We start from the raw sequence: 11,343 nt of genomic DNA on the forward strand, positions 1-11,343 counted from the left end.
CATGATTCTCCCCATTCCAAGACTTCTGTGTTACTTATTAGTTAGTTCTGTTATTACCACTCCACAGATCTGCAGAATGTGCTTTTAGTACAGAATGTAAAAACTGGTCTGATTAATACATAACTGCACACAGCAGAAAAATACAAGCCATGATGTAAAGTATAAATCTGAAATAGGAAAAATGAAAAAGAAAATTACTTTATCCTATTTCCACAACCTCACTCTACACACTTGCCAAATTTATTAGTAATTTTTTCATTCTGTTTCATCAAGGTTTGATTGAAAATTATTGTTTGTTTAAACCTACACATCATGTTTTCATCAAATATTGTGAAACAGTCTGGCTGTTAAAAGAAAATGACTCATTGGTACTTCTGCCTGTTAACTGTGGTACCATAAGTACAGTGGTTAAGATTCAGATCTTTCAACTGTCACTTCCTCTATAAGTAAGATCTGTATGGTCATGAAGTTATAAAGCAAGCTGACTGATTTTGATATTGATTGTTTACTTCAGAGTTACCATGTGGACTGTAGTCTTTTAGCTATTATTTTAAAACATTGTTCTGGAGCCAAGGCTTTCAAATTAGCTATCTAGCTATGCGGTATTAAACCTAAGTTAGACTATCATAGTGCTTTAAGATTTGTAAAGTCAATTCTGAGAGTGAGTCAGTCAGCAAAATTGTTGGGGGTTGGAGTCATGATGCCTTTTGACCACAAATCTCCAAAACAGCCTAATGCTGCTTTTAGATTAAAATGTCACATGGTCTCTGCCTCTTGGATAGTGGTGTGTGTGTGTTTCTACCATGCTTACAGAAGCAAATCAGGCTGCTAACAATAATGATGACAAATTGTCTCTTGGCCAAGGAGATCCAGCCACCGCTTGGGGAACTGGTCTTCTAAATTAAGTTTCGTCAATAACATGCTTACAATTTGTCTTCTCAGGTGATCTTAACAGAAATATTGGTTACAGTAACAGGCTGGCTGCAAATGATTTCTCTTGGCTTATTTGAGTAACATTATTATCATACAAGGGAATATTGGATAGTTATATGCCTTTGAGCAAGCAATGCAGAAAAGCTCAGACTCTCCTGTGGAGCCGATATGCTATACAGTCTACAAGTGTACTAATAACTAAATTAGCTATGTTGCTTTTCCTCATTCTTATGTATCATTAAACACTGAAGCTTAAAGGCTTTGACTACAGGTTAACTTCATTCCTGCACATAAAGAAAATAAAAAGAAAGAAATTAATAAAGAATATTTGTACAACATGCAACCAATTTACTGTTTGAATCATTAGGTTATATATTTGGATGGCCACAGGTTTCTTCACCCACTAAAAATCTTTATTAAAAGCTCTTCTGCACCAGTAGTGATGTCTGACTCAAAGTTTCACATGTTTTAGTTTACTATGATCTCTTAATTACAAATGCATATGAGTGTGCATAATCCAACTTGTATGAAAAGTTACAAATGCTTGTTTTTACGTTTGTGACTTTGCTCCTGACTGCATCTGAAGAGAACCCAATTAACACTGCTTGCTGAATGTCTATAAAATACTTGTGAGATTACACAATCTATAGTTTCCATAAGGACTGATGCTCATTACAAAAGACAAGTACCAAGCTATCTCATTGTAAAGGATGATTAAATCCTAAAATACAACAAGTCTGTTTTGATTTAAACAGAACTTTTGCATATGCTCATTTTCCAACTGTTACAAGCATTTTCCCTTCTCCCAAAACCTAATCTTTGCCATTGTGGCAAAGAGCAAAGCTGATCTCAGATCAGTGTAATACAGCAACTTCTACCAATACTACAGCAGCTAGTGATAAGTTGCTTATTTCCTTTAAGGCCAGAAACAAAAGTAATGTAGGCAATACAGACATAACACTGACATTTTCCAAACAATTTACTTTTCAAAGATCTGAACCTAGACATATTTCCATGTGTTGTGGTTTTTAAGTACCATAACCAAGTCAGAAGAACATTATCAGATATTTTAAATACCACAACCAAGTCAAGAACGATATTAGATATGGAGGAGAAAAATAACCCCACTTCTGGTGGAATTTTCTTTTACCGACTTTTCTCCCTTTAGTCTATTGCAATTCTCATTATAATCCCAGTGACAAGCTTACTTTTGATTCAACTCATATGATTTGACAATGGAATTAAAGGGGGCCATCTGATTGGTAACATTCACATTAACCAGTTTACAAACATCAAATCTTTTTGCTTGATTCACAATAAAAGAAATGACTTGGGTTTGAAATAGATAAGTGTCCTAACTTTCAATGGGAAGGCTTATTTCAGTTTGGCAGCACAACATGTCCAGATGATACTCCATGCTGGAAATCAAGGCTAGGTCAACCTCTATGGCAGAAGCATCAAATCCACCTCTTCTTTTCATCCTGCATTACTAAACTCAATACACTGGAGCCAGCTAAGCGGATAGAATTAGCACACACGCAGACTGCTAGCTGGGTATGGCTTCTGTTTGAACCTGAGTTTAGCTATCAAGCCAGTAGTATCTGCTGTATAGGCCACTGAGTACAAACAGCAGCAGCTGAAATAAATGTATGTCCAAATAAAATGTAAAGACATGGCTGACCTAAAGGACTCACATTTTCCACTTCTGTCTCTAATGTTAACTAGATGTAGAGAAAATTTAGAATTTTGTTTAGCCAATTATCATGTTCTATCTATTTAACTTTTTTCTTGATACAAATGGCTTTGGCTTTTACCCACTAATCTATGCAATTTTAATAGCTGCATGACTTCCTAAATTGAATCAGGTTGAAATGATAGAAATAATTATCTGCATCAAGTGCACCTGAACTGGGCTAGAGCTAAACTCAATAGATCATCATATATCCATGACGATGGCTGGGAACCTGTGCCCTAAAACACTTTTATTCTGCAAAGGAGGGGAATCACATGCACATGTTTTAGATTATATTACACACATACACACACATACACACAACCAAAGAAAATAATCTAACCTATAAGATATTACACACATACAATAAACTGGTTTGTAACAGCAATTACAGAATGATAAATAATGAAATAAAGAAGTTTCAATGAGTCTGCCTTCTGTTAAGAATTGTTTAGAACTTCCTCCTTTTTTGTGAAATGTTCTGTGTAGAAGACAAATGGCTACTTCAAGTTCTAATTTAATTTTGGTGTAATTTGTAATATGTGGATACACAAGATTCATTTGGTTGCAGATCTGTATTCCATGTTCACTCATTAATACAGAGTTTTTGGTATTCAGTATGTTTACTTTTTCTCCAATGCCAGGGGGGAAATAACAGTGAGGTGAATAATAGATGTATCAAATCAAAGTATAGAAGCCTCCTAAAGGATGTACGTCTCTACAGACAATCAGAATATCCATCGGGAATGGAGAACGTCTTTGACTTTGTTTTATGTTCACCGACCGTGTAGTCCACGTGAATACATATATGTCTGGCGCTCTCTTCGGAAGGGTACATATTAATTCTCCCTTCTACCTTGGTATCTTGCATAACGTCCACTGCTTCATCTAGGTACAGTACAGCCTGCTTCCAGTGCGTCTCCGGGCTGAACGGGGACGTGGAGAGGACTAGAGGCTTGTCCTCACCAGCAAAAGTCACAGCGAACCACACGCAGAAGGCGTTGATGGAGGAGGAGCCGAAACACTCGCATCGGAAACCTCCACGCACAGACCTGAGATTCTCCATCGTCACTGTGTAAAGGTCCAGGTCGGCAAACTTAGACGGGTGGGACAGCACGTCCTCGACCGTCACCAGGTTCACAGTGATGTCTCTGTTCATAATGCATTTCTTTGCGAAATCAGTCATAGAGGACATGTCTACGCCATACTGACTTTTGACGGTGCTCCAAAAATTCAAACGGTCCTCGACTACCAGGTCATTAATGGGCGCGATAAACAGCTCGGCTTTGTCGGGTAAAATTAGGCCACCGGGTTTAAGCCATTTATCGCGGGCGAAGATCACCGAATTCAGCATGGACTCGTGAAGCAGCGCGTACCCCATCCACTCGCTGACTATCACGTCCACCTGCTCAGGAAGATCAACGGTCTCTAGTGTGCCTTTAATGACTTCAACTCTGTCTTCCATGCTGTTCAGTTTTACAATGCGCACAGCCTGCTCGACAATCGAGCTTGCTTCCACAGCGTATACCTTCCGGGCCCCAGCTTGGGCACAAAATATACTCAGAACGCCAGTGCCTGCGCCGACATCCAGCACAACTTTACCTTCCATCGCTTTCCTGTTTCTCAGAATGCCTAGTCTGTAAGTATTAGTCCGAATAGTGTCCGCAATCATCTCTTCGTGAATATTAACATCAGCATAGCTGTCAAAGTACAGGTTATCCTGTGCATGTTTGTCTAATTTTCTTTTTTTTGCGCTGTAATGTGACATTTTCATCCAAAGCTCACTCTCTTCACGCTTGAAACGATACTCATTACTTCCGCATTAAATGTGATGCATTGTGGTACTTGTAGTATCCAATACGCCGCGGTACGTATGGGAAAAACAGGGTTTTGTTCACAAAAAACTACATTTCCTATATTAAATTCAAGCGTCGCACATTATGTACGCAGCAGATGATTTTTTAATTTACTTTTTCGATTAATTTACGGCTATAATCGAAATAGCACACTACGATACTGCATACGACACTGTATAGTGTCAACTGAATACTACAGTATACTGTAAACTGAATATTACAGTATACTGTAAACTGCATACTACAGAGTACTGTAAACTGAATACTACAGTATAGTGTAAACTGCATACTACAGTATACTGTAACCTGACTAGTACAGTATAGTTTAAACTGAATACTACAGTATAGTGTAAACTGAGTATTACAGTATACTGTAAACTGCATACTACAGTATAATGTAACCTGAATACTACAATATACTGTAAACTGAATACTACAGTATAATATAAACTGAATATTACAGTATACTGTAAACTGAATTTTTAACACGCTAACCTTTGCTAACCTGAGCCAATTTACCAGTTCGTCTGAGCTATTTTGTTTTAAACTTTGATGATCGTTACAGAAACAATAGAGCCTAATTCCAACTAGAATATGTAGATTTTTAACTTTCATGCAGCATTTAAATGAAAATGTATCTAGATTGTACTCATATTTATTTTAGCAGTGTTTTCTGATAGTGAACTACCCCCCTTTTATTTTAAAGAATGCTGAAAAATTGTTGTATGTAAAACACCATGAAACAGCTCAAATCAGATCAAAATGTATTTGTCATATACATAGTCAAACAATGTACAACTAGCAGTGATATACTTTGACAACTGTTGGTTCACATGAAACAATAAGATGATTAAAGTATAGAACATCTAAAAATGTAAAGGATAGATAATAATATAACAAAAAGTAAAGAATGGAATGTAATTACAATATGTATACCAAATTTAAATAATATAGAAATATAGAAATTTACATTAGTGCAGTTTAGTTTAACGGAGTCACTAGTCAATCACTTAAGTCCACAATTAGGAACATTATATATATATATATATATATATATATATATATATATATATATATATATATATATATATATATATATATATATATATATATGAGAGAGAGAGAGAGAGAGAGAGAGAGAGAGAGAGAGAGAGAGAGAGATTTTCTGAGTGTTGAGAGATAAAAGAATAAAAATTGTATTTATCCAAGTGGCGCACAGAAATACAAAAAGAGGGAGAAAAGCAAAAATTTGTTACTGCACTCCTGAAATTAACCATTATTCATCCATAATAGCTGTAGACTGAACATAATACTCAGACTAATGTTAATAAAGATTAGTCATGGACATTCCAACTCTTTTCAGTGAGTCATATCAATCGGCTCAGCTCACCAATAAGAGTTGGCACTTTTGCTTTCCAAATGGCTTTTCATTTACTTGCAATGAGATTTCTCAGAATCATCAATATTAACTTATAGCACAGCCAAATCTAATGAGTGACTTAAAGAAATGCTTTAGGATTGTAAAATTTGAATCTAAGTATGAAGTCAGATGTGGATAAAATTTCCCTTTAGGCTCCAGCTACACTTCAGTCAAGGGAGTTACAGGACCAACCTATTCCGTGTAGATTAAACAACAACAACAACAGTATGTTTTTTACACATACTGTATTTTACATAGTATTTTTGGCCATAATCAGTATGCGAGTAGTATGTATGTAGTATATAATTTCCAAAACATAGGCTACGTGCTGTTAGTTTCTATTATTAGTTTCAAAACTAAAATTTTGTTCTATCTCATGTTTACCTGATTTTATTTGGTAACTAGTAGCAGCTAAGCGATTGGTTTGTATGTCTTCATTTTGTCAGAACTAAAGCTAAAGTAACACCTTTTAACTAATATTTAATTTCATTCTCATGCTTTATCACACAGCAGTAAACAAAAAAACAAACAAACAAAATAAACATTATTGACCGTTCTTGACCATGTAGTGAAGTTAAGAATCCAGCTGGATGTCTTGATACCTCAGAGGTCTGTTAGGCACTTCATAAAGGATCATTGATTGATAAAATTGATAAAAGTTGCCATGCAGTTAATAAAGGCTGTTTCTTTCTGAGAGGATGATGCTAATCAGATTCTTAATTTTCCAAAGAGGCTTGCCAAAAGACAACCTTTCTTGGATTAGACAAAAAAGCAATAGGCATCAAGCTAAAGACTATTGGTTGGTAGTTTTCTCAGTATTGCTTGTAGAGTCAAAAGTGAAATTTCATTTTATGCTCTGTTTTTAACCCAGACATTCAGCAACCTAGAAGAGTCAGACATAGAGGAAGTCATCACTGTAATGTACCCTATCTACACAGACAGGCAGGTATGTCTGCAGGTTACTCCCAGAAAACAGCACTATCTTACTAGGTTGCGTCAAATTTAAATGATAGAGGGCTCTATTCTTCAAAACACATCCTTGCAGGAAAGCTTTCCTGGACTACTGTTTTCCTGGACTACTGTTACCCTACATGCTTCACAGGTAAAATTATTTATTTTTAAATGTCAGATACCCACAGTGCAGTGTTGTTCATGTCTTGTTATGGGGACTTACTTCACATTGTTGTGTTTTCCTTGCTTTACCACACCTGATAATTACATGATGAGATTAAGCAGGTGTGTGAGAGCAGGATGTGGTGCATCTGCTCCCCAGGCCTGGGATTGAGGACCATTGCACTAGGGGTATCTGACATTTAGAAAGATTTCATCTGGGCTATCTCTAATGCAGTTATTGTGGAGAAGGCTACTTAGAATATTTTTACCTACATGAAATTTACACGTGCTCATTAGGCCTATGTATTCATTAATATTATTTGACAGTTTATGAAAGATATTGTTTGGCCCTTTTCTTGGAAAACCACTGTAGAAATATCCAAGGAAGAAAACAACCTGAATATAAAAACTCAGATAAATCTGATATAACAGTATAATGGGTCAAACATTGACATTTAAAATTGATTGCATATCATTTTCTTAAACAAATAAATGAATTAAGGATGATATAAGTTTGCATTTTCTTCAGCTGCTGGCTGTCTTGCTTTCTCCTGACCTGTCTGGCATGCGCTTCCAGGCAGCTGTTGAAGCCAGTCGCACCCAGCCGTAGGTGAGCTGGCGTGGGCCCAGACACTGGAGAGAGCCAGACCACATTTTCCACTATGATGGATTGCACATTCTGCCTTTAACCTTAACAAAATAACAACACGTTGCCTCCAGCCGTTGCTCTCAGTCTGCCACACACGCCTCTCCACTAAGCACGGTCTTCTTTATTTATTTATATATTTTACACCGTTACTGTGAGGTGGTTTATCCATAGTAATAAGTGTTCATAGGTGGATTATAATGTGGCCCATTTTCCCAGAACGTTCATAAGTGTTTTGTCCTTTTAAACTAGGACACTCAGCCCTTTCGACAGACAATTAAAATAGCTGACAGTGACCTTGAGTTTAAGTCAGATGTATTGCGAGGGCAGAACAGATCACTCATCTTAAATGAAGTACACATTTAATATGACAAGAGTTTAACTAGCCCAGCTTAAGTATTTCAAAGTGGTGCATTGGGACCTGCAATTTTTCTGTTTTAACATGAGGCACATTTGTGTAAAATGTGCCTACTGATTCGTGCACAAAGCCTACTGACACTTTCATCCTGATCTTGATATAATGCAATTTAACATGCATTCTCTGACAGGTACAGTAAATGCAGAAATGAAGGCAGCAACTTTCTACAGTAAATTGGTCATCACAATCATGGTTCCACTGGAGTTGAAGCTATTTTCAATGCACTGACCTTTGCTTTGCCCCTTCAAGTGGAATGCTTGCAGAGGAATTTTGTAGAGGTTGTCCATTTCTTTCTGATAACAAGCTCAGGGACAAGACCACTGGCTGTTTTCTCACCCCATGGAGTCATAATGATAGAACAGGAGAGGAGTAAATTAGGTCTTAAAAGGCGGGCGTGAGATTTGTGCCGGTTGAGTCCCCTTGACTGAACGTCCAGCACTACACACTGCCACGGCTGAGCCGCTCTTTTCACTGTGCTGTCTAAAAAACGCAATTCTGCAGAACTGTGCCAAAGACAATGCACTCAGAGCTTAGTCGTGAGCAAGGCATATCTCAGTATTTCCCCTGGGAGTACTGAATAAGGACCCACACACTCCATGACCCAGGCTCTCATTCTCTGAATGAGTCTCTCCTACCCCACCTTCCCCCCAACACAGCATATTCTGAAAGATTAAAAAGCACATGTCTGCATAGACATCTGCGCCTGATCTTCCTTTAATTACATTTTTACATCACTGTTTGCCAATGTAAACCATGGCCTTGGCGCTGTCGGCCTGGGAAGACAGAAGTGGACTTTGCTCAGCCGGGCAGAAACACGCTTTGAAAGCCAAAGATAATTTTAATGCACAGAGGTGGCAGCTCGTGCAACAGGAAGTTGCTGGCTATTCAAGCATGAGTTCAGCAACAGGAAACCAAATCACGTTGGACAATGAGGTATGTCCTGGAAAAATCGATAAGACCACCAAAACTGACTTTTTTTTCAGGGAGAGGTGGAGGCTCAACATGTTTTTGATATAGTGGCAGAATGTCGTCCTGTTGGATCATGGTTGATGGAGAATGAAGGATGAAAACTAGAATGAATGCATCACAATAAGGCAAGCAAAAAAGTAAACTGTTAAAGTGTGAATATGTAAATATTTGTGATTGGCAATGCTCTAAGAGCATAAATGTCATAATTAAAAACTGGTGATGAACTTGAAAGATTAAATACCCCATTCACACATTCATATTAATGTGTGTGTGTGTGTGTGTGTGTGTGTGTGTGTGTGTGTGTGTGTGTGTGTGTGTGTGTGTGTGTGTGTGTGTGTGCTTCCCTTGGGAAGCTGCTGTCACACTGTGTGTATCCATAGGGAAATTCTAAATGCTGACAGCGGGCTGAACCTGTCACCTGCCTGACCATCTTCTGCAGTCTTCCGTCACCATCAATCCCAGGAGCGAGCCGATCTGCCAGCTGGACCCCATGTCACGCTCTCCCATTCAAAAATAATCCCCCACTGAGAAATGAGCATGCGGATGCTCATGCATGCTATCGACCGCTCTCCACGATCAATGTGGAAGTGCTTTGATATTTTAACCTCACAGAGCAGACTGGGTTTCAACACCACTTTGTTGAGATCTGCATTTTACCAAACACTGCTTATGGTTTGAAAGTGTTTTCTTTTTTTTTTTTGTTAGGTGGATTGATTAATAATGCTCTATAAAAAAAGAAAGCTGTTTATACAATTGTACTAAGCTATGCCAGGATTCATGCAGAGTTTGAGATATGATCGCAGCATGAGGGCTTTGTCAATAAAGTCACCTCTTGCGTCATTTCTATGATAGACACAGACACATAAAGCAATGCTGTGTAATGCATCAGTGGCTCAAGCTAATAACCAGTGTGTGACTTCAGTTCCAGCAGGTGGAATTCTTGCTATGTGCTCAAGAGCTCAAAGTGCACTTTAGTTCTGAATCAATGACACATGAAGTGCACTTGCATTTCACAAGTATTCAGTTCAAAGCAGAGCTAGCAGGTCCTGGAGGGCAACAGGTGTAGGGTGTGATTGGTTAAGGTTAGAAGTAGGTATGGGTTAGGATATATATTGCTTAATGTTGTTTAGGTAAAAGTGTGGTTGGTTAAGGTAAGGGTTAAGTAATGATTAGGTTATATTTTTTTAATGTTAGTTAGGAAAGTTTTGTGTAAGGTGTGATTGGTTAAGGTTAGAGGTAGGTATGGATTCGATTATATTTTTGGTAATGTTAGGTAGGATTTGTGTAAAGGTGTGGTTGGTGAAGGTAAGGCTTAGGTATGGGTTAGGTAAAGTTGGTCAGGAAATTATGTCATTGTTATGTTAAGTTGTTCTGGATAAGAATGTCTGCTAAATTCCATAAATTCCATAAACGTGAGTGAGTCAAAACAAAGAGGCCATATCAGCATTCCTGTCCTTCTTCCATTACTTCTGCACTCTCGCCTCCTCATGCTGTGGTGACCGGTCAGTGTGGCTGGGCTCCAGGCCCATCACTCCAGAACACATTAATCAATTCAATAATTAGATCCTTTTCCCAGAAGACTGGCCATCCCAGCATCACTCACACTACTCTGCAATTAGATTACTGAGCAGAAAACTGCAAATATGACAGACTTGCATAGCCAAAGACAGCAGGACTGCTGAGAATGGTGCAGAGAAACCTTTACTCTAACAATGGCTGCAGTTCAGTGACAAGAAGATCATTGCCCTCTTTGTATCCTGCCCTAATGCATGCACACGTTCATATCAAATAACCTTGGAGTGCTTGTAAAATGACTAAACTGATATCTTAACTCGTCTTTACCCTGACAGAGTCCAATGAGCCTGTGCTTTTCAGGAAGGGTCATTAATCAAACACAGGGGAGGGTGAACGGGCCAGGGAGTTGAGAGAACTCTAAGCGGACTGTGGAGTTTGCGGTGGAGACGGTAATGACATTTCCCTTAATGTCTGTGTATTTGCCTGAGCTGGTAAAAAACCACAGAATCTTTCCATTGATTTATCAAAGCACTGTTGTCTAAATAGAGTTTTGATTGCCATGATTCTGTCCTTGGTAGGATATCCTTAAACAAAAATGTCCAGTTCCTCTGAACTCATCTCAGGTTAAAATACACATACATGCAATGGTTTCATTATATTTTTAAATGTTTAATTTTTGAAAATGCAATTTTTCAGTTTATATATAACAATGCAATATGCACGTATGTGTAAAATAAAATA

General features: G+C 38.0%; 1 protein-coding gene across 1 annotated transcript; it reads right to left on the reverse strand.

The window, feature by feature from the left end:
* Nucleotides 1–1,894: 1,894 nt before the first annotated feature.
* On the reverse strand, nt 1,895–4,470 carry prmt6 (protein arginine methyltransferase 6). The gene has a single exon (XM_027013299.2). It carries the CDS (start codon nt 4,437–4,439, stop codon nt 3,384–3,386), a length of 1,056 nt encoding a protein of 351 aa, XP_026869100.2. The 5' UTR covers nt 4,440–4,470; the 3' UTR covers nt 1,895–3,383.
* Between the last annotated feature and the right edge of the window lie 6,873 nt (nt 4,471–11,343).

The sequence above is a fragment of the Electrophorus electricus genome, chromosome 10 (assembly GCF_013358815.1).
Source record: "Electrophorus electricus isolate fEleEle1 chromosome 10, fEleEle1.pri, whole genome shotgun sequence".
NCBI classification, from domain to species: domain Eukaryota; kingdom Metazoa; phylum Chordata; class Actinopteri; order Gymnotiformes; family Gymnotidae; genus Electrophorus; species Electrophorus electricus.